This window comes from Pleurodeles waltl, chromosome 12 (genome assembly GCF_031143425.1).
Source record: "Pleurodeles waltl isolate 20211129_DDA chromosome 12, aPleWal1.hap1.20221129, whole genome shotgun sequence".
Taxonomy (NCBI): Eukaryota; Metazoa; Chordata; class Amphibia; order Caudata; family Salamandridae; genus Pleurodeles; species Pleurodeles waltl.
The window spans coordinates 25,656,900-25,683,561 of NC_090451.1; the positions used below are offsets into that span (position 1 = coordinate 25,656,900).

The following is a 26,662-nucleotide window of genomic DNA, read 5'->3' on the forward strand; positions in this document are numbered from 1 at the left end:
TGCTGGAGAACCCTCCTCCGCTGCACCCCGCCAGTTATGGGGGGAGCGCCCCCCTTCCTTTCCTGACCTGGAGAGGAGCGCACACTACTCCTGTTATGAGTACATCTCTCGCCTTTGGCGGTGTAAGAAGTCTGGGGGAGCAGGGTGTGAACCCCCGTCCATGCACTCGGTGCTGACCTGGGATTAGTGCTCTGCACAGGGTGTAACAGTGACACAGACCGGTGGTACCCTACAGTTGCACTCGTATTTCAGGGATACTCCGATAGACAGGTGCCCTCGTAGCATCAAACGTAACTTGTGGCAACGACCCAATCAGGGATGAACTCTCCCACAGGGCCACCATCGGGCGCTCAGTCATTCCACTGCAAGCAGCAGCCCGGGATACAGGGAGGACCCACTGGAAAGCTTCTACCCCGGGGTGAGCCGGGAAGAGGCCCCTGCAAGCCCCTCCCTAACACAGCAAGCGGACAGGCTTACACGCTCGAGCACATTTCATTAACTCCCACTTAAAGGCCTATTGCCTTTGACATATGCTTTTCACAGTAAAAAAGTCAGGCCTACTACCTTTGCCATGATGTTTCATAATAAACAAAGTAACGTGGCCCACAGGCTTGCCACCAAAACCACCTCGGGCACGGTATTAAGTGGCAGCTTATAAATGAAAGCAGACATCTTCTGTCCAATCAAAACCCGCAGAGATGAGGGTGAGGGTGGGCGGAGCCTGAGCCTCTCCTGGCCCTCATCCTTAAACTCTTGTTCTGGTGAGCACCTAAGGTTGGGGGGCGACATCCGGGCTGAAGGGCGCCCCCATATTGTTACCTTCAACCAGAGTCTGTCAACAACAGGACCCCAGGTGCAAGAAGGGCACCACGCGTGTTAATATACCTACTTGGCGCTGCATTCCACTCCATTGTTTTGTTGCCCACTATCCCCCTGCATATAGAGATCAGCCATAAAAGGCACCAGACCTTCATCTGCGCCACTGGGACGCCCCAGCCCGACCTGCCGGGGCCACGGCTGCTTGGAGCATTTTGATAGCGCCTAGTCCCCGCAGTGACCTCTCTGACGCTGTCTGCCTTTCACCGCTATGAAACCTGGACCCGTGCACTTACCGTCGTGGGCTCCCCTGATGCCTGCACCCCTGACCCAGGCAGGACTCCCCAGGAACCACAGGTGCCGTCTCCGCTGCCCTCCGGCTCTTGTGGCCTCCGCAAGGCAAAGTCCGCACCACATGCCCCAGTGGCAAAGTGCCACTCCCAGCCAGGGTGCAGCGAGGTACGGCTCGAGGCACGGTGCCCGGGGCCAGCCCTGCCTGACGTGTGACTGACCCCTCCCCAGCCCGACGTGTGATTGACCCCTCCCCAGCCCTGCCTGAAGTGTGACTGACTCCTCCCCAGCACGGCCTGACGTGTGACTGACTCCGCCCCAGCCCTGCCAGAGCCTGACGTGTGACTGACTCCTCCCCAGCCCTGCCTGACATGGGACTGACTCCTCCCCAGCCCTGCCTGACGTGTGACTGACTCTTCCCCAGCCCGGCCTGAGGTGTGACTGACTCCTCGCCAGCCCTGCCAGAGCCTGACATGTGACTGACTCCTCCCCAGCCCTGCCTGACGTGTGACTGACCCCTCCCCAGCCCTGCCTGACGTGTGACTGACCCCTCCCCAGCACGGCCTGACGTGTGACTGACTCCGCCCCAGCCCTGCCAGAGCCTGACGTGTGACTGACTCCTCCCCAGCCCTGCCTGACATGGGACTGACTCCTCCCCAGCCCTGCCTGACGTGTGACTGACTCTTCCCCAGCCCGGCCTGACGTGTGACTGACTCCTCGCCAGCCCTGCCAGAGCCTGACATGTGACTGACTCCTCCCCAGCCCTGCCTGACGTGTGACTGACTCCTCCCCAGCCCTGCCTGACGTGTGACTGACCCCTCCCCAGCCCTGCCTGAAGTGTGACTGACTCCTCCCCAGCCTGGCCTGACGTGTGAGTGACTCCGCCCCAGCCCTGCCAGAGCCTGACGTGTGACTGACTCCTCACTGACTCCGGCCCAGCCCTGCCTGACATGGGACTGACTCCTCCCCAGCCCTGCCTGACGTGTGACTGACTCCGGCCCAGCCTTGCCAGAGCCTGACGTGTGACTGACTCCGCCCCAGTCCTGCCTGACTTGTGACTGACTCCTCCCAGCCCTGTCTGATGTGTGACTGACTCTGCCCCAGCCCTGACTGATGCATGACTGACTCCGCGCCAGCCCTGCCTGACATGTGACTGACTCCGCCCCATCCCTGCCTAATGTATGACTGACTGGCCCAGCCCTGCCAGAGCCTGACATGTGACTGGCTCTTCCCCAGCCCACCTAGAACCTGACGTGTGACTGACTCCTCCCCAGCCCTGCCAGAGCCTGACGTGTGACTGACTCCGCCCCAGCCCTGCCTGACGTGTGACTGACTCCTCCCAGCCCTGCCTGATGTGTGACTGACTCTGCCCCAGCCGTGACTGATCCATGACTGACTCCACCCCATCCCTGCCTGACGTGGGACTGACTCCGCTCCAGCCCTGCCTGACATGTAACTGACTCCTCGTCAGCCCTGCCAGAGCCTGGCGTGTGACTGACTCTGACTCCGCCCCAGCACTGCTAGAGCCTGACATAAGACTAACTCTGCCCCAGCCCTGCCTGACGTGTGACTGACTCCTAACAAGCCCTGCCAGAGCCTGACGTGTGACGGACTCCTCCTCAGCCCTGCCTGACTTGTGACTGACTCTTCTATAGCCCTACTAGAGCCTGACGTGTGACTGACTCCTCACCAGCCCTGCCAGAGCCTGACATGTGACTGACTCTGACTCCGCCCCAGCCTTGCCTGAGCCTGACGTGAGACTGACTCTTCCATAGCCCTGCTAGAGCCTGGCTTGTGACTCACTCCTCCCCAGCCCTGCCAGAGACTGACATGTGACTGACTCTTCTGTAGCCCAACTAGAGCCTGACGTGTGACTGACTCCTCCTCAGCCCTGCCTGATGTGTGACTGACTCCTCGCCAGCCCTGCCAGAGCCTGATATGTGACTGACTCTTCACCAGCCCTGCCTGATGTGTGACTGACTCCTCTCCAGCCCTGCTAGAGCCTGACATGTGACTGACTCTTCTCTAGCCCTACTAGAGCCTGACGTGTGACTGACTCCTCGCTAGCCCTGCCTGACGTGTGACTGACTCCGCCCCAGCCCTGCCGGAGTCTGATGTGTGGCTGACTCATCCCCAGCCTTGCCAGAGACTGACGTGTGACTGACTCTTCCCCCGCCCTACCTGACATGTGACTGACTCCTTGCCAGCCCTGCCAGAGACTGACGTGTGACTGACTCCTCCCCAGGCCTGCCAGAGCCTGACGTGCGACTGACTCATCCCCAGCCCTGCCAGAGCCAGACCCTGACGTGTGACTGACTCTTCTATAGCCCTACTAGAGCCTGACGTGTGACTGACTCCTCACCAGCCCTGCCAGAGCCTGACATGTGACTGACTCTGACTCCGCACCAGCCTTGCCTGAGCCTGACGTGAGACTGACTCTTCTATAGTCCTGCTAGAGCCTGGCTTGTGACTCACTCCTCCCCAGCCGTGCCTGACGTGTGACTGACTCCTCCTCAGCCCTGCCAGAGCCTGACATGTGACTGACTCCTCCCCAGCCCTGCCTGATGAGTGACTGACTCCGCCCCAGCCCTGCCAGAGCCTGACGTGTTACTCCGCCCCAGCCCTGCCAGAGACTGACATGTGACTGACTCCTCTCTAGCCCTACTAGAGCCTGATGTGTGACTGACTCCTCGCCAGCCCTGCCTGACGTGTGACTGACTCCGCCCCAGCGCTGCCAGAGCCTGACGTGTGACTGCCTCCGCCCCAACCTTCCCTGAGCCTGACGTGTTACTAACTCCGCCCCAGACCTGCCGGAGTCTGATGTGTGGCTGACTCATCCCCAGCCCTGCCAGAGACTGACGTGTGACTGACTCTTCCCCAGCCCTGCCTGACATGTGACTGACTCCTTGCCAGCCCTGCCAGAGACTGACGTGTGACTGACTCCTCCCCAGCCCTGCCAGAGCCTGATGTGCGACTGACTCATCCCCAGCCCTGCCAGAGCCAGACCCTGACGTGTGACTGACTCTTCTATAGCCCTACTAAAGCCTGACATGGGACTGACTCCTCCCCAGCCCTGCCTGATGTGTGACTGACTCCTCGCCAGCCCTGCCAGAGCCTGATATGTGACTGACTCCTCACCAGCCCTGCCTGATGTGTGACTGACTCCTCTCCAGCCCTGCTAGAGCCTGACATGTGACTGACTCTTCTCTAGCCCTACTAGAGCCTGACGTGTGACTGACTCCTCGCCAGCCCTGCCTGACGTGTGACTGACTCCGCCCCAGCCCTGCCAGAGTCTGATGTGTGGCTGACTCATCCCCAGCCTTGCCAGAGACTGACGTGTGACTGACTCTTCCCCCGCCCTACCTGACATGTGACTGACTCCTTGCCAGCCCTGCCAGAGACTGACGTGTGACTGACTCCTCCCCAGGCCTGCCAGAGCCTGATGTGCGACTGACTCATCCCCAGCCCTGCCAGAGCCAGACCCTGACGTGTGACTGACTCTTCTATAGCCCTACTAGAGCCTGACGTGTGACTGACTCCTCACCAGCCCTGCCAGAGCCTGACATGTGACTGACTCCTCCCCAGCCCTGCCTGATGAGTGACTGACTCCGCCCCAGCCCTGCCAGAGCCTGACGTGTTACTCCGCCCCAGCCCTGCCAGAGACTGACATGTGACGGACTCCTCTCTAGCCCTACTAGAGCCTGACGTGTGACTGACTCCTCGCCAGCCCTGCCTGACTTGTGACTGACTCCGCCCCAGCGCTGCCAGAGCCTGACGTGTGACTGCCTCCGCCCCAACCTTCCCTGAGCCTGACGTGTGACTAACTCCGCCCCAGACCTGCCGGAGTCTGATGTGTGGCTGACTCATCCCCAGCCCTGCCAGAGACTGACGTGTGACTGACTCTTCCCCAGCCCTGCCTGACATGTGACTGACTCCTTGCCAGCCCTGCCAGAGACTGACGTGTGACTGACTCCTCCCCAGCCCTGCCAGAGCCTGATGTGCGACTGACTCATCCCCAGCCCTGCCAGAGCCAGACCCTGACGTGTGACTGACTCTTCTATAGCCCTACTAGAGCCTGACATGGGACTGACTCCTCGCCAACCCTGCCAGAGCCTGACGTGTGACTGACTCTTCAATAGCCGTGCCTGAACCTGACGTGTGACTGACTCCTCACCATCCCTGCCAGAGCCTGACGTGTGACTGAATCTTCTGTAGCCCAACTAGAGCCTGACGTGTGACTGACTCCTCCCCAGCCCTGCCTGATGTGTGACTGACTCCTCGCCAGCCCTGCCAGAGCCTGATATGTGACTGACTCCTCACCAGCCCTGCCTGATGTGTGACTGACTCCTCGCCAGCCCTGCTAGAGCCTGACATGTGACTGACTCCTCTCTAGCCCTACTAGAGCCTGACGTGTGACTGACTCCTCGCCAGCCCTGCCTGACGTGTGACTGACACCGCCCCAGCCCTGCCTGAGTCTGATGTGTGGCTGACTCATCCCCAGCCTTGCCAGAGACTGACGTGTGACTGACTCTTCCCCCGCCCTGCCTGACATGTGACTGACTCCTTGCCAGCCCTGCCAGAGACTGACGTGTGACTGACTCCTCCCCAGCCCTGCCAGAGCCTGATGTGCGACTGACTCATCCCCAGCCCTTCCAGAGCCAGACCCTGACGTGTGACTGACTCTTCTATAGCCCTACTAGAGCCTGATGTGGGACTGACTCCTCGCCAACCCTGCCAGAGACTGATGTGTGACTGACTCTTCAATAGCTGTGCCTGAACCGGACGTGTGACTGACTCCTCACCATCCCTGCCTGTGTGACTGACTCTTCTATAGCCCAACTAGAGCCTGATTTGTGACTGACTCCTCCCCAGCCCTGCCTGATGTGTGACTGACTCCTCGCCAGCCCTGCCAGAGCCTGATATGTGACTGACTCCTCACCAGCCCTGCCTGATGTGTGACCGACTCCTCTCCATCCCTGCTAGAGCCTGACATGTTACAAAATCTAGAGAAAGAGCAACCAGGGCACTCCAAACAAATGAGTCCAAAATTGGGTGGCTTAGTGTGAAACGCTTTAATCCTTTGTGATCGGTAGTTGAATCGCAGTTCAAAGATGTTCAAGTCCACATATGAAAAGGTATATACGAGTTACAGCAACAGTCTGAATCCTCAGAATGAACAGGTATATATGAGTAACAAAAACAGCCAACACGTGTTTCGTCCTCATGGACTTTTTCAAGGCTCAAGATAACTGAGATTAGAGTAGCTAATGTTGTTCCGTTTGAAATCCAAATGATGATATTTTATCAAGAATTAAGAGGTCCAAAAAGGTAAATGCGCGTTCCATCTATGTAAGGGACAGGTATTCCTCATGCGTAACAATTCTGAATCCAATGGTATGTCCGTATGGTATGGTTTCTACGTGTTTTCCCGGAGTCCACGGGGCGGCACAGGCAGGGTCTACTTAGGCCTTTCAAGTATTCTATGTCCCATACTGCGGACATACCACTGGATTCAGAATTGTTACGCATGAGGAATACCTGTCCCTTACATAGATGGAACGCGCATTTACCTTTTTGGACCTCTTAATTCTTGATAAAATATCATCATTTGGATTTCAAACGGAACAACATTAGCTACTCTAATCTCAGTTATCTTGAGCCTTGAAAAAGTCCATGAGGACGAAACACGTGTTGGCTGTTTTTGTTACTCATATATACCTGTTCATTCTGAGGATTGAGACTGTTGCTGTAACTCGTATATACCTTTTCATATGTGGACTTGAACATCTTTGAACTGCGATTCAACCACCGATCACAAAGGATTAAAGCGTTTCACACTTAGCCACCCAATTTTGGACTCATTTGTTTGGAGTGCCCTGGTTGCTCTTTCTCTAGATTTTGTAACTTACAGCGCATGACATAGGTGTTTATTTATATCCACCTCTGTTTGTGGGCACCTCGAAACCCTTGGTGGTTGGGTTTCTTGCACCAGGCTGGCACCCGCCACAGGACTCATTGACGATATGCTACTTTTGTTGTTATTGGTTTCAGATGTGCGTCGCTAAGCATCAACCACCTCTCTTTAGTATCTTAGAGCCTGACATGTGACTGACCCTTCTATAGCCCTACTAGAGCCTGACGTGTGACTGATTCCGCCCCAGCCCTGCCAGAGCCTGACGTGTGACTAACTCTTCTATAGCCATACTAGAGTCTGATGTGTGACTGACTCCTCCCCAGCCCTGCCAGAGCCTGATGTGTGACTGACTCTTCCCTAGCCCTACTACAGCCTGACATGTGACTGACTCCTCACCAGCCCTGCCAGAGCCTGACGTGTGACTGACTCTTCCCCAGCCCTGCGAGAGACTGACGTGTGACTGACTCTTCCCCAGCCCTGCCTGACGTGTGACTGACTCCTTGCCAGCCCTGCCAGAGACTGACATGTGACTGACTCCTCCCCAGACCTGCCAGAGTTTGACGTGTGACTGACTCTTCTATAGTCCTTCTAGAGCCTGACTTGTGACTGACTCTTCTATAGCCTTACTAGAGCCTGAGGTGTGACTGACTCTTCCCCAGCCCTCCTAGAGCCTGACGTGTGACTGACTCTTCCCCAGCCCCACTACAGCCTGACATGTGACTGACTCTTCCCCAGACCCACTATAGCCTGACATGTGACTGATTTTTCTCCAGCCCCGGAGTGTAGGCACAATGGCCCCACTATCCTTGGTAAACCAACACGTTTCTGCCCTACCGATTGCCAGTACTGATCAGGGGCATTCTTCAGGGCCAATGGCGTCCCTGTCACTACAGAACAGTCAAAGTGAGCCCTACCTTCTGCCGGGGTAAGTTTGCCTACCTTGGAGGCTACCAGGCTTCAAGATCTGGGAGGAGACGGTGCCCTCTGTAGTCACACATTCATCGAGACACCCTTCTGGGATAGTGGCGGCGCTCCAGTCCCCAGCCGCTCGTGAGTGACTGACGCTTACACAGCCCAGCTAGAGCCTGACATGCGACTGACACTGCCCCAGCCCTGCTCATCTTCAGGGGAAGATCTCGGGTCAATCCTCTCTAATAAACGTCAACAGTAACAAGCATTGACAAAGGCAATAGTTTTACTATTTCTATTTTAGTCTCTAAATCTTTACAGATATGATCTTTATTTTACTTTGGTGTTTGCTATGGCGTGGATCTAGCGCCAAGAAGCAATGGCTGCTTTACAGAGTTCTGTCCTGTAACAGTAGCGCCCGAAGCACAGGGTGCTGTACGGAGACCAGTGCGGTGTGCAGTGTCCGGTCCAGACTAGCCTTCAGAAACTGATGTGATGTAGAACAAGTGAACAGCACTGGACAGCACCGAGCAGCACCGAGCAGCACTGAGCAGCACAGAGAGGCACTGAGAAGCATTGAGCAGCACTGAGCAGCACTGAGAACCGGGCAGCACCGACCAGTACTGAGCAGCACTGAGAAGCACTGGGAGGCATTGACAACTGGGCAGCAATGAGCAGCACTGAGCAGCACTGAGAAGCACTTAGAAGACTGCACAGCACTGAGCAGCTCTGAGAAGCACTGAGCAGCACTGGGCAGCCCTGAGAAGCGCTGAGCAGCACTGAGAACCGGGCAGCACCGACCAGCACTGAGCAGCACTGAGAAGCACTGGGAGGCACTGACAACTGGGCAGCAATGAGCAGCACTGAGAACCGGGCAGCACTGAGAGGCACTGAGCAGCACTGAGAAGCACCGAGCAGCACTGAGAAGCACTTAGAAGACTGCACAGCACTGAGCAGCTCTGAGAAGCACTGAGAAGCACTGAGCAGCACTGGGCAGCCCTGAGAAGCGCTGAGCAGCACTGAGAACCGGGCAGCACCGAGCAGCACTGAGAGGCACTGAGCAGCACTGAGCAGCACTGAGAAGCACTGAGCAGCACTGAGAACCGGGCAGCACTGAGAACTGAGCAGCACTGAGCAGCACTGAGAAGCACCGGGTGGCACTGGGAACTGAGCAGCACCGAGCAGCACTGAGAAGCACTGAGAAGAACTGAGAAGCACTGAGAAGAACTGAGAAGCACTGGGCAGCACCGAGCAGCACTGTTCAGCACTGAGCAGCACTGTTCAGCACTGAGCAGCACTGAGAAGCACTGAAAAGCACTGAGTAGCACTGAGCAGCACTGAGAAGCACAGAGAAGCTATGAGCAGCACTCAGCAGCTCTCAGAAGCACTGAGGAGCACAGAGAACTGGGCAGCACCAAGCAGCACTGAGAAGAACTGACAACTGGGCAGCACTGAGAAGCACTGAGAAGCACTGAACAGAAGCAATGAGGAGCACTGAGCAGCAATGAGAAGAACTGAGATCTGTGCAGCACTGAAAAGCACTGAAGAGCACCAAGAAGTACTGAGAAGCACAGACAACTGGGCAGCACTGAGAAGCACAGAGAAGCACTGAGCAGCACTGAGCAGCATTGAGAAGCACTGAGAAGCAGCGAGCAGCACTGAGCAGCACGAGAAGAACCGAGAAGCACCGAGCAGCACTGAGAAGCACTGAGGAGCACCGAGCAGCACTGAGAAGCACTGGGCAGCACTGAGCAGCACTGAGCAGCACTGAGAAGCACTGGGCAGCTCTGAGAAGCACTGAGCAGCACTGGGAAGCACTGGGAAGCACTGGGAAGCACTGAGCAGGACTGGGCAGCACTGGGGAACACTGAGAAGCACTGGGCAGCACCGAGAAGCACTGAGAAGACCCGAGAAGAACTGAGAAGAACTGAGAAGCACTGAGCAGCACCCGGCAGCACCGAGCAGCACTGAGAAGAACAGAGAAGCACTGAGAAGAACCGAGAAGCACTGAGAAGAACAGAGAAGCACTGAACAGCACCGAACAGCACTGAGCAGCATCGGGCAGCACTGAAAAGCACTGAGCAGCACTGAGCAGCATCGGGCAGCACTGAGAAGCACCGAGGAGCACAGAGAAGCTCCAGGCAGCACCGAGAAGCACCGGGCAGCACCGAGAAGCACAGAGAAGCTATGAGCAGCACTGAGCAGCTCTCAGAAGCACTGAGGAGCACAGAGAACTGGGCAGCACCAAGCAGCACTGAGAAGAACTGACAACTGGGCAGCACTGAGAAGCACTGAGAAGCACTGAACAGAAGCAATGAGTAGCACTGAGCAGCAATGAGAAGAACTGAGATCTGTGCAGCACTGAAAAGCACTGAAGAGCACCAAGAAGTACTGAGAAGCACTGACAACTGGGCAGCACTGAGTAGCACAGAGAAGCACTGAGCAGCACTGAGCATCATTGAGAAGCACTGAGAAGCACTGAACAGAAGCAATGAGGAGCACTGAGCAGCAATGAGAAGAACTGAGATCTGTGCAGCACTGAAAAGCACTGAAGAGCACGGAGAAGCTCCAGGCAGCACCGAGAAGCACCGGGCAGCACCGAGAAGCACCGGGAAGCACTGAGCAGCACCGGGAAGCACTGAGCAGCACTGAGGAGCACTGAGAAGCACTGAGCAGCACTGAGCAGCACTGAGAAGCACTGACCAGCACTGGGAAGCACTGGGAAGCACTCAGAAGCACTGAGAAGCACCGAGCAGCACCGGGAAGCACTGAGCAGCACTGAGGAGCACTGAGAAGCACTGAGCAGCACTGAGAAGCACTGAGCAGCACCGGGAAGCACCGAGCAGCACTCAGGAGCACTGAGAAGCACCGAGCAGCAGTGGGCAGCACTGAGAAGAACCAATAAGTACTGAGAAGAACTGAGAAGCACTGAGCAGCACTGAGAAGCACCAGGCAGCACTGAGCAGCACTGAGCAGAACTGTGAAGCAATGAGCAGCACCGAAACGGACCAGGAAGCACCGGGCAGCACTGGGAAGGACCGAGAAGCACCAAGCAGCACTGTAAGTACAGAGCAGCACTGGGCAGCATTGAGAAGCACCGAACAGCACTGGGCAGCACCGAAAAGCTCTGGGCAGCACTGAGAAGCACCGAGAAGCGCTGGGCAGCACTGGGCAGCACTGAGCAGCACCGAGACGCACCAGGAAGCACCGGGCAGCACTGGGAAGAACCGGGAAGCACTGGGGAGCACTGGGCAGCACCGAGAAGCACTGAACAGCACTGAGAAGTACCAAGCAGCACCGAGAAGCACTGAACAGCACTGAGAAGCACTGGACGGCACTGAGCAGCTCTGAGATGCACTGAGAAGCACTGATCTTTATTTTACTTTGGTGTTTGCTATGGCGTGGATCTAGCGCCAAGAAGCAATGGCTGCTTTACAGAGTTCTGTCCTGTAACAGTAGCGCCCGAAGCACAGGGTGCTGTACGGAGACCAGTGCGGTGTGCAGTGTCCGGTCCAGACTAGCCTTCAGAAACTGATGTGATGTAGAACAAGTGAACAGCACTGGACAGCACCGAGCAGCACCGAGCAGCACTGAGCAGCACAGAGAGGCACTGAGAAGCATTGAGCAGCACTGAGCAGCACTGAGAACCGGGCAGCACCGACCAGTACTGAGCAGCACTGAGAAGCACTGGGAGGCATTGACAACTGGGCAGCAATGAGCAGCACTGAGCAGCACTGAGAAGCACTTAGAAGACTGCACAGCACTGAGCAGCTCTGAGAAGCACTGAGCAGCACTGGGCAGCCCTGAGAAGCGCTGAGCAGCACTGAGAACCGGGCAGCACCGACCAGCACTGAGCAGCACTGAGAAGCACTGGGAGGCACTGACAACTGGGCAGCAATGAGCAGCACTGAGAACCGGGCAGCACTGAGAGGCACTGAGCAGCACTGAGAAGCACCGAGCAGCACTGAGAAGCACTTAGAAGACTGCACAGCACTGAGCAGCTCTGAGAAGCACTGAGAAGCACTGAGCAGCACTGGGCAGCCCTGAGAAGCGCTGAGCAGCACTGAGAACCGGGCAGCACCGAGCAGCACTGAGAGGCACTGAGCAGCACTGAGCAGCACTGAGAAGCACTGAGCAGCACTGAGAACCGGGCAGCACTGAGAACTGAGCAGCACTGAGCAGCACTGAGAAGCACCGGGTGGCACTGGGAACTGAGCAGCACCGAGCAGCACTGAGAAGCACTGAGAAGAACTGAGAAGCACTGAGAAGAACTGAGAAGCACTGGGCAGCACCGAGCAGCACTGTTCAGCACTGAGCAGCACTGTTCAGCACTGAGCAGCACTGAGAAGCACTGAAAAGCACTGAGTAGCACTGAGCAGCACTGAGAAGCACAGAGAAGCTATGAGCAGCACTCAGCAGCTCTCAGAAGCACTGAGGAGCACAGAGAACTGGGCAGCACCAAGCAGCACTGAGAAGAACTGACAACTGGGCAGCACTGAGAAGCACTGAGAAGCACTGAACAGAAGCAATGAGGAGCACTGAGCAGCAATGAGAAGAACTGAGATCTGTGCAGCACTGAAAAGCACTGAAGAGCACCAAGAAGTACTGAGAAGCACAGACAACTGGGCAGCACTGAGAAGCACAGAGAAGCACTGAGCAGCACTGAGCAGCATTGAGAAGCACTGAGAAGCAGCGAGCAGCACTGAGCAGCACGAGAAGAACCGAGAAGCACCGAGCAGCACTGAGAAGCACTGAGGAGCACCGAGCAGCACTGAGAAGCACTGGGCAGCACTGAGCAGCACTGAGCAGCACTGAGAAGCACTGGGCAGCTCTGAGAAGCACTGAGCAGCACTGGGAAGCACTGGGAAGCACTGGGAAGCACTGAGCAGGACTGGGCAGCACTGGGGAACACTGAGCAGCACTGAGAAGCACTGGGCAGCTCTGAGAAGCACTGAGCAGCACTGGGAAGCACTGGGAAGCACTGGGAAGCACTGAGCAGGACTGGGCAGCACTGGGGAACACTGAGAAGCACTGGGCAGCACCGAGAAGCACTGAGAAGACCCGAGAAGAACTGAGAAGAACTGAGAAGCACTGAGCAGCACCCGGCAGCACCGAGCAGCACTGAGAAGAACAGAGAAGCACTGAGAAGAACCGAGAAGCACTGAGAAGAACAGAGAAGCACTGAACAGCACCGAACAGCACTGAGCAGCATCGGGCAGCACTGAAAAGCACTGAGCAGCACTGAGCAGCATCGGGCAGCACTGAGAAGCACCGAGGAGCACAGAGAAGCTCCAGGCAGCACCGAGAAGCACCGGGCAGCACCGAGAAGCACAGAGAAGCTATGAGCAGCACTGAGCAGCTCTCAGAAGCACTGAGGAGCACAGAGAACTGGGCAGCACCAAGCAGCACTGAGAAGAACTGACAAGTGGGCAGCACTGAGAAGCACTGAGAAGCACTGAACAGAAGCAATGAGTAGCACTGAGCAGCAATGAGAAGAACTGAGATCTGTGCAGCACTGAAAAGCACTGAAGAGCACCAAGAAGTACTGAGAAGCACTGACAACTGGGCAGCACTGAGTAGCACAGAGAAGCACTGAGCAGCACTGAGCATCATTGAGAAGCACTGAGAAGCACTGAACAGAAGCAATGAGGAGCACTGAGCAGCAATGAGAAGAACTGAGATCTGTGCAGCACTGAAAAGCACTGAAGAGCACCAAGAAGTACTGAGAAGCACTGACAACTGGGCAGCACTGAGTAGCACAGAGAAGCACTGAGCAGCACTGAGCAGCATTGAGAAGCACTGAGAAGCACTGAGAAGCACCGAGCAGCACTGAGCAGCACGAGAAGAACCGAGAAGCACCGAGCAGCACTGAGAAGCACTGAGGAGCACCGAGCAGCACTGAGAAGCACTGGGCAGCACTGAGCAGCACTGAGCAGCACTGAGAAGCACTGGGCAGCTCTGAGAAGCACTGAGCAGCACTGGGAAGCACTGGGAAGCACTGGGAAGCACTGGGAAGCACTGAGCAGGACTGGGCAGCACTGGGGAACACTGAGAAGCACTGAGCAGCACTGAGCAGCACTGGGCAGCAGCGAGAAGCACTGAGAAGACCCGAGAAGAACTGAGAAGAACTGAGAAGCACTGAGCAGCACCCGGCAGCACCGAGCAGCACTGAGAAGAACAGAGAAGCACTGAGAAGAACCGAGAAGCACTGAGAAGAACAGAGAAGCACTGAACAGCACCGAACAGCACTGAGCAGCATCGGGCAGCACTGAAAAGCACTGAGCAGCACTGAGCAGCATCGGGCAGCACTGAGAAGCACCGAGGAGCACGGAGAAGCTCCAGGCAGCACCGAGAAGCACCGGGCAGCACCGAGAAGCACCGGGAAGCACTGAGCAGCACCGGGAAGCACTGAGCAGCACTGAGGAGCACTGAGAAGCACTGAGCAGCACTGAGCAGCACTGAGAAGCACTGACCAGCACTGGGAAGCACTGGGAAGCACTCAGAAGCACTGAGAAGCACCGAGCAGCACCGGGAAGCACTGAGCAGCACTGAGGAGCACTGAGAAGCACTGAGCAGCACTGAGAAGCACTGAGCAGCACCGGGAAGCACCGAGCAGCACTCAGGAGCACTGAGAAGCACCGAGCAGCAGTGGGCAGCACTGAGAAGAACCAATAAGTACTGAGAAGAACTGAGAAGCACTGAGCAGCACTGAGAAGCACCAGGCAGCACTGAGCAGCACTGAGAAGAACTGTGAAGCAATGAGCAGCACCGAAACGGACCAGGAAGCACCGGGCAGCACTGGGAAGGACCGAGAAGCACCAAGCAGCACTGTAAGTACAGAGCAGCACTGGGCAGCATTGAGAAGCACCGAACAGCACTGGGCAGCACCGAAAAGCTCTGGGCAGCACTGAGAAGCACCGAGAAGCGCTGGGCAGCACTGGGCAGCACTGAGCAGCACCGAGACGCACCAGGAAGCACCGGGCAGCACCGGGAAGAACCGGGAAGCACTGGGGAGCACTGGGCAGCACCGAGAAGCACTGAACAGCACTGAGAAGTACCAAGCAGCACCGAGAAGCACTGAACAGCACTGAGAAGCACTGGGCGGCACTGAGCAGCTCTGAGATGCACTGAGAAGCACTGAGCAGCACCGAGCAGCACTGAGAAGCACTGAGCAGCTCTGAGATGCACTGAGAAGCACCGAGCAGCACCGAGCAGCACCGGGCAGCACTGAGCAGCTCTGAGATGCACTGAGAAGCGCTGAGAAGCACTGAGAAGCACTGGGAAGCACTCGGCGGCACTGAGCAGCACTGGGCAGCACTGAGCAGCTCTGAGATGCACTGAGAAGCACTGGGCGGCACTGAGCAGCACTGGGCAGCACCGAGCAGCACTGGGCAGCACCGAGCAGCACTTAGAAGCACTGAGAAGCACTGGGCGGCACTGAGCAGCTCTGAGAAGCACTGAGAAGCACTGAGCAGCACTGAGAAGCACTGGGCAGCACTGAGAAGCACTGAGAAGCACTGGGCAGCACTGAGCAGCTCTGAGAAGCACTGAGAAGCACTGAGCAGCCCTGAGCAGCACTGGGTTGCACTTAGAAGCACTGAGAAGTACTGAGCAGCACTGGGAAGCACTGAGAAGAACTGAGCTGCACTGAGAAGCACTGGGCAGCATTGAGAGGCACCGAGCAGCACTGAGAAGCACTGAGCAGCACTGAAAAGCACCAAGCAGCACCTGGCAGCATTGGGAAGCACCCAGCAGCACTGAGAAGCACCCAGCAGCACCGGGCAGCATTGGGAAGCACTGAGCAGCATTGAGAAGCACTGAGCAGCACTGATAAGCACTGTGCAGCACTGAGAAACAATGAGAAGCACTGAGAAGAACCAATAAGTACTGAGAAGAACCGAGCAGCACCGAGCAGCACTGAGAAGCACTGGGCAGCACTGAGAAGCACTGAGCAGCACTGGGCAGCATTGAGAAGCACTGAGAAGCACTTAGAAGACTGCGCAGCACTGAGAAGCACTGAGAAGCACCGGGCAGAACTGAGATGCGCTGAGAAGTACTGGGCAGCACTGAGCAGCTCTGAGAAGCACTGAGAAGCACTGAGTAGCACTGAGCAGCACTGGGCAGCCCTGAGCAGCACTGGGTTGCACTTAGAAGCACTGAGAAGAACTGAGCAGCACTGAGAAACACCGAGCAGCACTGAAAAGCACCGAGCAGCACCTGGCAGCATTGGGAAGCACCCAGCAACACTGAGAAGCACCGGGCAGCATTGAGAAGCACCGGGCAGCATTGAGAAGCACTGAGCAGCACTGAGAAGCACCAAGCAGCACTGAGAAGCACCGAGCAGCATTGAGAAGCACTGAGCAGCACTGGGAAGCACTGAGAAGCACTGAGAAGCACTGAGCAGAACCGAGCAGCCCTGAGAAGTACTGAGCAGCACTGAGCAGCACTGAGAAGCACTGAGAAGCACTGGGAAGCAGTGGGAAGCACCGAGAAGCACTGGGTAGCACCGAGCAGCACTGAGAAGCACTGAGAAGCACCGAGCAGCACTGAGAAGCACTGAGCAGCACCGAGCAACACTGAGAAGACCCGAGAAGAACCGAGAAGCACTGAGGAGAACCGAACAGCAATGAGCAGCACTGAGCAGCACCGGGAAGCACCGAGCAGCATTGAGAAACACCGAGGAGCACTGAAAAGCACTGAGCAGCACTGAGAAAAACTGAGAAGCACCGAGCAGCACTGAGAAGAACCGAGAAGAACCCAGAAGCACTGAGCAGCACCGAGCAGCACTGAGAAGCACTGGGCAGCACTGAGAAGCACCAGGAAGCACCGAGCAGCACTGGGAAGCACTGAGGAGCACTGAGAAGCACTGAGAAGCACTGAGGAGCACTGGGCAGCACTGAGCAGCACTGAGAAGCACTGGGCAGCACTGAGCAGCACTGAGAAGCAATGAGAAAAACTGAGCAACACTGAGAAGTACCAAGCAGCACTGAGAAGCACCGAGCAGCACTGAGAAGCACCGAGCAGCACTGAGAAGCACTGGGCAGCACTGGGCAGCACTGAGCAGCACTGGGCAGCATTGAGAGGCACCGAGCAGCACTGAGAAGCACCGAGCAGCACTGAGAAGCACTGGGCAGCACTGAGCAGCACTGGGCAGCATTGAGAGGCACCGAGCAGCACTGAGAAGCACCGAGCAGCATTGAGAAGCACCAAGCAGCAGTGGGCAGCACTGAGAAGCACTGAGAAGCACCGAGAAGCACTGGGTAGCACCGAGCAGCACTGAGAAGCACCAGGCAGCACTGAGAAGCACTGAGAACTAGGCAGCACTGAGAAGAACCAATAAGTACTGAGAAGAACCGAGAAGCACTGAGCAGCACTGAGAAGCACCAGGCAGCACTGAGCAGCACTGAGAACTAGGCAGCACTGAGAAGCACTGAGAAGAACTGTAAAGCAATGAGCAGCACCGAAACGGACCAGGAAGCACCGGGCAGCACTGGGAAGGACCGAGAAGCACCAAGCAGCACTGTAAGTCCAGAGCAGCACTGGGCAGCATTGAGAAGCACCGAGCAGCACTGGGCAGCACCGAAAAGCTCTGGGCAGCACTGAGAATCACTGAGAAGCGCTGGGCAGCACTGAGAATCACTGAGAAGCGCTGGGCAGCACTGGGCAGCACTGAGCAGCACCGAGACGCACCAGGAAGCACCGGGCAGCACCGGGAAGAACCGGGAAGCACCGAGGAGCACTGGGCAGCACCGAGAAGCACTGAACAGCACTGAGAAGTACCAAGCAGCACCGAGAAGCACTGAACAGCACTGAGAAGCACTGGGCGGCACTGAGCAGCACTGGGCAGCACTGAGCAGCTCTGAGATGCACTGAGAAGCACTGAGAAGCACCGAGCAGCACTGGGCAGCACTGGGCAGCACTGAGAAGCACTGAGCAGCTCTGAGATGCACTGAGAAGCGCTGAGAAGCACTAAGCAGCACCGAGCAGCACTGGGCAGCACTGAGCAGCACTGAGATGCACTGAGAAGCACTGGGCGGCACTGAGCAGCACTGGGCAGCACTGAGCAGCTCTGAGATGCACTGAGAAGCACTGAGCAGCACCGAGCAGCACTGGGCAGCACCGAGCAGCTCTGAGAAGCACTGGGCAGCACTGAGCAGCACTGAGAAGCACTGAAGAGGTCTGAGAAGCACTGAGAAGCACTGGGCAGAACTGAGAAGCACCGACCAGCACTGAGAAGCACTGAGCAGCACCGAGCAGCACTGAGAAGCACTGGGCAGCACTGAAAAGCACCAGGAAGCACCGAGCAGCACTGGGAAGCACTGAGAAGCACTGAGAAGCACTGAGAAGCACCGGGCAGAACTGAGAAGCACTGAGAAGCACTGGGCAGCACTGAGCAGCTCTGAGAAGAACTGAGAAGCACTGAGCAGCACTGGGCAGCCCTGAGCAGCACTGGGTTGCACTTAGAAGCACCACTGAGAAGCACTGAGCAGCCCTGAGAAGCGCTGAGAAACACTGGGCAGAACTGAGAAGCACTGAGGAGCACCGAGCAGCACTGAGAAGCAGTGAGAAGCACTTAGAAGACTGCACAGCACTGAGAAGCACTGAGAAGCAGTGGGCAGCACTGAGAAGCACTGAGCAGCACTGGGCAGCCTGAGAAGCGCTGAGAAACACTGAGCAGAACCGAGAAGCACAGAGCAGCACTGAGAAGCACTGAGAAGCACTTAGCAGCGCTGAGAAGACCCGAGAAGCACCGAGAAGCACCGAGAAGCACCGAGCAGCACTGAGAAGCACTGAGCAGCACCGAGAAGCACCGAGCAGCACTGAGAAGCACTGAGAAGCACTTAGCAGCACTGAGAAGCACTTAGCAGCACTGAGAAGACCCGAGAAGCACCGAGAAGCACTGAGCAGCACCGAGAAGCACCGAGCAGCACTGAGAAGCACGGGGCAGAACTGAGAAGCACTGAGTGTGAGTGAACCATGAGTGGGGCTTTAAGAACATGAAGTGACTGTCAGAAGGGGGCCATGGAGACGTGAGGGGCACTGCTGGAGAGCGGTAGTGGGGGGATCTGTGTCTCATGGCAGCAACAAGTGGAAGCACTCTTGTAGAGAGCAGCACAGCCTGACGTGCATCGTCACTTCCGGCCTCAGCACCACATCCGTTACACCAGTGTCCTTCCGCCGGACGCCGGAGTCCCCACCTGAAAGTGTGGTGTTTAGCAATACAGCTCTTGTTGCGTTTAAAAACATGTAGCGCCTAGTGGAGATTCTGTTCTTGAATCACAGGACAGCTGCTTGCATTCAATTCAAGTTACACAGCTTTTCATCAGAATTTAAAGCGGATTTGACTCAGTTATGTTTTTTCAGCTGACCTCTCTCTGCTCTCCCACACCAATGCAGTAGTTGCCCTCCCCTGCAAGAACACCGAAAACAGCCCAGTATGTGCTCGGCCCTTACCTGCGGCCTGCTCCTGGCGCCGGGGAACAGCACCCTCCAGGGGGCGGTGTACTTCAGCATGGCTCCAGCAGGGGGCAGGCCCAGCCGACCGAGGGACGGGGCAAATCACTGGAGAGGTGGGAGGGCTGCTTCAGGGTTCATCAGCCTGGGAAACCTGGCGATGAGAGAGGGAGACATTCAAGGAGAGAGACGTCTCCATTCACAGAGAGCGAGGCAGGACAAGAGGAATGGGTGGTAGAGAGGGGGACATTCACGGAGGGAGACATCTGCATTCAGAGACACAGAGAGCGAGGCAGGACAAGAGGAATGGGTCGTAGAGAGGGAGACATTCACGGAGGGAGACATCTGCATTCAGAGACGGAGAGAGCGAGGCAGGACAAGAGGAATGGGTCGTAGAGAGGGAGACATTCACGGAGGGAGACATCTGCATTCAGAGACGGAGAGAGCGAGGCAGGACAAGAGGAATGGGGCGTAGAGAGGAAGACATTCATGGAGAGAGACACCTGCATTCAGAGACACAGAGAGCGAGGCAGGACAAGAGGAATGGGTCGTAGAGAGGGAGACATTCACGGAGGGAGACATCTGCATTCAGAGACGGAGAGAGCGAGGCAGGACAAGAGGAATGGGTCGTAGAGAGGGAGACATTCACGGAGGGAGACATCTGCATTCAGAGACGGAGAGAGCAAGAGGAATGGGTCGTAGAGAGGGAGACATTCACGGAGGGAGACATCTGCATTCAGAGACGGAGAGAGCGAGGCAGGACAAGAGGAATGGGTCGTAGAGAGGGAGACATTCACGGAGGGAGACATCTGCATTCAGAGACGGAGAGAGCAAGAGGAAAGGGGCGTAGAGAGGGAGACATTCACGGAGAGAGACACCTGCATTCAGAGACAGAGAGAACGAGGCAGGACAAGATGAATGGGGCGTAGAGAGGAAGACATTCACGGAGAGAGACATCTGCATTCAGAGACGGAGAGAGCGAGGCAGGACAAGAGGAATGGGGCGCAGAGAGGAAGACATTCATGGAGAGAGACACCTGTATTCAGAGACACAGAGAGCGAGGCAGGACAAGAGGAATGGGGCGTAGAAAGGAAGACATTCTTGGAGGGAGACACCTGCATTCAGAGACAGAGAGAATGAGGCAGGACAAGAGGAATGGAGTAGAGAGGGATACATTCACGGAGAGAGACATCTGCATTCAGAGACAGAGAGAACGAGGCAGGACAAGAGGAATGGGGTAGAGAGGGAGACATTCACGGAGAGAGACATCTGCATTCAGAGACAGAGAGAGCGAGGCAGGACAAGATGAATGGGGGGGTAGAGAGGGAGACATTCATGGAGAGAGACACTTGTATTCAGAGACAGAGAGAGCGAGGCAGGACAAGAGGAATGGGGCGTAGAGAGGAAGACATTCATGGAGAGAGACACCTGCATTCAGAGACACAGAGAGCGAGGCAGGACAAGAGGAATGGGGCGTAGAGAGAGAGACATTCTCGGAGGGAGACATCTACATTCAGAGACGGAGAGAGCGAGGCAGGACAAGAGGAATGGGTCGTAGAGAGGGAGACATTCACGGAGGGAGACACCTGCATTCAGAGACGGAGAGAGCGAGGCAGGACAAGATGAATGGGGCGTAGAGAGGAAGACGTTCACGGAGAGAGACATCTGCATTCAGAGACGGAGAGAGCGAGGCAGGACAAGAGGAATGGGTCGTAGAGAGGGAGACATTCACGGAGGGAGACATCTGCATTCAGAGACGGAGAGAGCGAGGCAGGACAAGAGGAATGGGTGGTAGAGAGGGAGACATTCACGGAGGGAGACATCTGCATTCAGAGACAGAGGAAGCAAGAGGAATGGGCCGTAGAGAGGGAGACATTCACGGAGAGAGACATCTGCATTCAGAGAGAGCGAGGCAGGACAAGAGGAATGGGGCGTAGAGAGGGAGACATTAATGGAGAGAGATATCTGCAATCAGAGACAGACAAAGCAAGAGGAAAGGGCGTAGAGAGGGTGACATTCATGGAGAGAGACACCTGCATTCAGAGACGGTGAGAGCAAGATGAATGGGTCGTAGAGAGGGAGACATTCACGGAGGGAGACATCTGCATTCAGAGACAGAGAAAGCAAAAGGAATGGGGCGTAGAGAGGGAGACATTTACGGAGAAAGACATCTGCATTCAGAGACAGAGAGTGCGAGGCAGGACAGGAAGATTGGGCGTAGAGAGGGAGACATTCACGGAGAGAGACATCTGCATTCAGAGACAGAGAGAGCAAGAGGAAAGGGGCGTAGAGAGGGAGACATTCATGGAGAGAGACACCTGCATTCAGAGATGGTGAGAGCAAGAGGAAAGGGGCGTAGAGAGGGAGACATTCATGGAGAGAGACACCTGCATTCAGAGACCGAGAGAGCGAGGCAGGACAAGAGGAATGGCCGTAGAGAGGGAGACATTCAAGGAGAGAGACGTCTCCATTTACAGAGAGCGAGGCAGGACAAGAGGAATGGGTGTAGAGAGGGAGACATTCATGGAGCGAGATATCTGCAATCAGAGACAGAGAAAGCAAAAGGAATGGGGCGTAGAGAGGAGACACTCACGGAGAGAGACATCTGCATTCAGAGACAGAGAGAGCAAGAGGAATGGGCGTAGAGAGGGAGACATTCATGGAGAGAGACACCTGCATTCAGAGACAGATAGAGCGAGGCAGGACAAGATGAATGGGGGGTAGAGAGGGAGACATTCATGGACAGAGACATCTGCATTCAGAGACAGAGAGAGCAAGTGGAAAGGGGCGTAGAGAGGGAGACATTCATGGAGAGAGACACCTGCATTCAGAGACAGAGAGCAAGAGGAATGAGGCATAGAGAGGGAGACATTCAAAGAGAGACATCTGCATTCTGAGACAGTTAAGAGAGAGCAAGCGGAATGGGGTGTAGATCATCAGCCAAGCTAGCTTGAATCCAATGGTGCAGCGAGCAAGGGACCCACATCTGGGCATACCCCTGCCACTTAGGACGCACAAGGAAACATCACAACACAAAATAAAATGATGGACGGAGTGTTGTAACTTTTCAAACACTCACCCCAGTCACAGAGCTGGGTTTAATCTATCAATTATTTTGCTCACCATGCCCCCTCAGTTTGGACCCAGCTATATGCAAATGAGTCTTGACCCTGCTTCAGGGGGTACAGTCCAGTCTGAACTGCCAGGCCAGGTCCTCCCTGGACCGGAAACAAGCATCCTGGGACCAGTTTCAGGGTATCACCCCTCATCAGCCAGGCTAGCTGGCATCCAGTGGCAGAGGTGGGACAGGACCCACATCTGGTCATACCCAGTGCACTTAGGGTACCTATAGAAACACACAGAAATGAAGGATGGAAGGCTAAACATGAGATATTGGCCACTAGAAAGATGCAGATATTACTGGGATATATGGATTAGGGGCAGATTATGAATGAGTTAAAGTAATCAGATGTAGGTCATTAGTAACTTTAAGTGATTGGTTGTTAATGCGAATCATTGATTGCAAATTCACTGTTAATCAAATTCACAGATCAGGGATTGGCTGTTAAATTGACATATTGATTAAGGGATGCTTCGTGGCAGGCATTGATTGCGAAATTCTCATTAACATGATTACTTGATTAGGTATTGGCAATAAGAGATGCATTGATTGGAGATAGGTGGCCAGTGAGATGCATCAATTCTATGTTGCTAATTAATACGATACATTGATCATTTATTAATGATATCGATTGGTAATTGTTTAGTAGTTAGCTGATATATTGATTATGAATTGAGTGTGAGATTCACTGATTAGGGATCGCCACTACGAAGTACATTGAAAAGGGACATGACATCAGCAGAATAAATGAACCACTTCTTGGATACAATGCTTTACTTCTGATCGTCACTGAGAAACAGGGAGCAGGGACTAATAATTTACGGGACAAATTGATCAGGAATACGTTCTTTGAAGTTGGTCACTAGTGAGAAGTGAGATGCATTGATTATTGATGGGTCATTAGCCAGAGACACTGATTAGGTAAAGATGCTTCAGAGGCGGGATAAAAGAGTTAGGACTTGCTAAAAGTGAGGGTCATGGACTGTCGATGGGTCTTTACTGTGGTACGTAAATTGTGGTTTGTGATATTGCGGTCTTATGTTTGGGCGTTAGTGAGATCCGTTGATTGTAAGATACACTGATTACACGTTGATCATTACGGAGATAAATAGAAGATGCTTTTGTTAATCACAGTGTATGTTGATGAGGGACTGGGCCTTGCCATGATTTATTGTTAAAAAACTTAAAGACAATGCGAAGAGGGAAGATAGTCATAGGAACCAGCGCTCACAGAGAATCACCAAATTCACAAATAATACATTAGCGTATGCACGGTGCTCCTGGCCGGAGGATCCTCCCCACTCCTCCTATGTTCCATAAATGAAACAAAACAGCATCAACAGATGTCAGGGCACTCGTGTTTCTCAGTTCATTTGTCCATGTGTTTTATGGCTTCGGTATCTTGTTCCAAACCATCACGCAAAAGCCGGACCAGGATAATTGGCAATAGTTCAATTTATTCTTGAAACAAAGTATCCATTAAACCAACAAAAACCAGCAACAAAACAGCCAACACGTGTTTCGTCCTGTGAGATAAATAGGCTCAAAGACTTCATCAGGGCTTAAACAGCACTTGAAAAGGGCCATAAATCCATAAATGCTTAAATGGCTATCATGAAATCCCAAAAGAAGTGTCTGTCCCATACATCCTGGTCCGGTCACTAGTTAGATAGAGGAGTTATGGGTCGGTGTTTAGCCAGATGTTTTGATGATGGATTCATTATCAGCAGATAATACACAGAGCAAGGATTGGCCAGTGGGATGCACTGAAGAGGGATTCATGAGTGGCAGGTCATTGATTAGGGATTGGGTGGTAGTGGGATGGAAGAACCGGGGATTGGAAATTAATGGAGTTTGTTGTTTAGGGACTGTCGGTTAGTGGACACATCGATCATTAAATCTGAAAATAAATTAAGGATTGGTCACCAGGGGAGTCTGTTGATTAGGTATTGCTCATTTTTGTGATAAATCCACCCTGGGCTGGTTGTCAGTAAGGCACAGTGACTGAGAATTGGTTGTTAGGCAGGTATATTTATTAGGCATTGGGGGTTACCTGGAAACACATTGATTATGGATTGGTTATCTGGGTACATTGACAACAAATGTATCTATTGGAGTGTAAATTAATTAGGGGCTAACCTGTATCCAGACAGTCACAGTAATGTTTATTGTTCGATTACTTAAAATCATTACTATTGAAACACAGCAACACTATTTATAGAATGTGACACACAAAGACATTAAATACTAAGTTGTGCCTTTCTTATTTACTTTTGACAGAGGTAATGACTAAAGAGGGAGCACAAGTTTTCCTGTGGTTCATCATATACGTAGATCTCAATAACGTGTGACATGCGTCGCTGTTGCAAACTGAGCTCAATCCACGCACCTTAATTAACCTTTAGTTGTTAGAAGGACGGACACTTTAATGGAGCATTTTCATTAGATGGGCACATTATTGACTGATTGTTCATTTATTGGAAACAATAATTAGGGATGCTTTTTTAGAAGTATATGTTAATTGAGGATCTTTATCAGATGGACACAATATTGACTGATTGGTTGTTTACTGGAACATTGATGAGGGATGTGTTTTTAGAAGCATTTAATAATAGAGGATTTTCATTAGATGGACACATTGTTGACTAATTGGTCGCACATTAGAAACATTGATGAGGGATGTGTTTTTAGAAACATTTAATAATAGAGGATTTTCATTAGATGGACACATTATTGACTAATTGGTCACACATTAGTGTAGGAAAGTACCATCTTCCTTGGCATGTTACCCCCATTTTTCACATGCATGTCAGTATGTTTTTGCCTGTGTCACTGAGACCCTGCTAGCCAGGACCCCAGTGCTCATAGTTTGTGGCCTATATGTGTATGCCTGTGTAGTGCCTAACTGTGTCACTGAGGCTCTGCTAACCAGAACCTCAGTGCTTATGCTCTCTCTGCCTTTAAATTTGTCACTGTAGGCCAGTGACTTCATTTACCAATTTATATTGGCATACTGGACCCCCCTTATAAGTCCCTACTATATGGTACCTAGGTACCCAGGGCATTGTGGTTCCAGGAGATCCATATGGGCTGCAGCATTTATTTTGCCACCCATAGAGAGCTCAGACAAACCCTTACACAGGACTGCCATTGCAGCCTGCGTGAAATAGTGCACACACTATTTCACAGCCATTTTCACTGCACTTAAGTAACTTATAAGTCACCTATATGTCTAACCTTCAGTTGCTGAAGGTTAGGTGCAAAGTTACTAAGTGTGAGGGCACCCTTGCACTAGCAAAGGTGCCCCCACATAGTTCAGGGCCATTTCCCCAGACTTTGTGAGTTCAGGGACGCCATTACACGCGTTCACTACATATAGGTCAATACCTATATTTAGATTCCAAATGGTAACTCCGAATATGGCCATGTAACATGTCTAAGATCATGGGATTGTCCCCCCATTCCAAATATGGTATTGGGGAGCCAATTCCATGCATCCTGGGGGCTCCACCATGGACCCCCAGCACTGCCAAAGCAGCTCTCCGAGGCTTGCACTGCAGCTACAGCTGCTGCCACCTCACAGACAGGGTTCTGCCCTCCTAGGGTCTGGGCAGCCCAGTCCCAGGAAGGCAGAACAGAGCATTTCCTCTGAGAGCAGGGTGTTACACCCTCTCCCTTTGCAAATAGGTGTTACAGGCTGGGGAGGGGTAGCCTCCCCCAGCCTCTGGAAATACTTTGAAGGGCACAGATGGTGCCCTTCTTGCATAAACCAGTCTACACCGGTTTAGGGACCCCTTGTCCCCTACTCTGGTGCGAAACTGGACCAAGGAAAGGAGAGTGACCACTCCCCTGTCCATCACCACTTCTCCTCCAGTGTGTCCCAGACTTCAGCCATCTTGCTTTGCAAGGTGTGGGGGCACTCTGGAGGGCTCTGAGTGGCCAGTGCCAGCAGGTGACGTCAGAGACCCCTCCTGATAGGTCCATACCTGATAAGGTAGCCAATCCCCCTCTCAGGGCTATTTAGGGTCTTTCCTGTCGGTTCTCTTCAGATTCTGCTTGCAAGATTCCTTCAGGAATCCTCTGCAACAACTCAGACTCTTCTGACCTCTGATCAACCGCAGCCTGCTCCAAGAAACACTGTAACTGCAACAAAGTGT

General features: G+C 54.2%; 2 protein-coding genes across 2 annotated transcripts in view; one reads left to right on the top strand and one right to left on the bottom strand.

Annotated features, from left to right (window-relative positions):
- MISP (mitotic spindle positioning) overlaps positions 1-26,662 on the bottom strand; it is a 204,657-nt gene that overhangs the window by 172,142 nt on the left and 5,853 nt on the right. Inside the window, exon 2 of the mRNA XM_069216997.1 lies at positions 19,385-19,538. Coding sequence (XP_069073098.1) covers positions 19,385-19,444 — 60 coding nt within the window. The 5' untranslated portion in view covers positions 19,445-19,538. The remainder of the gene's footprint in view (positions 1-19,384; positions 19,539-26,662) is intronic.
- LOC138267024 (octapeptide-repeat protein T2-like) lies at positions 21,448-22,029 on the top strand. The gene has a single exon (XM_069215872.1). The coding sequence runs from the start codon at positions 21,448-21,450 to the stop codon at positions 22,027-22,029; it is 582 nt and encodes a 193-aa protein (XP_069071973.1).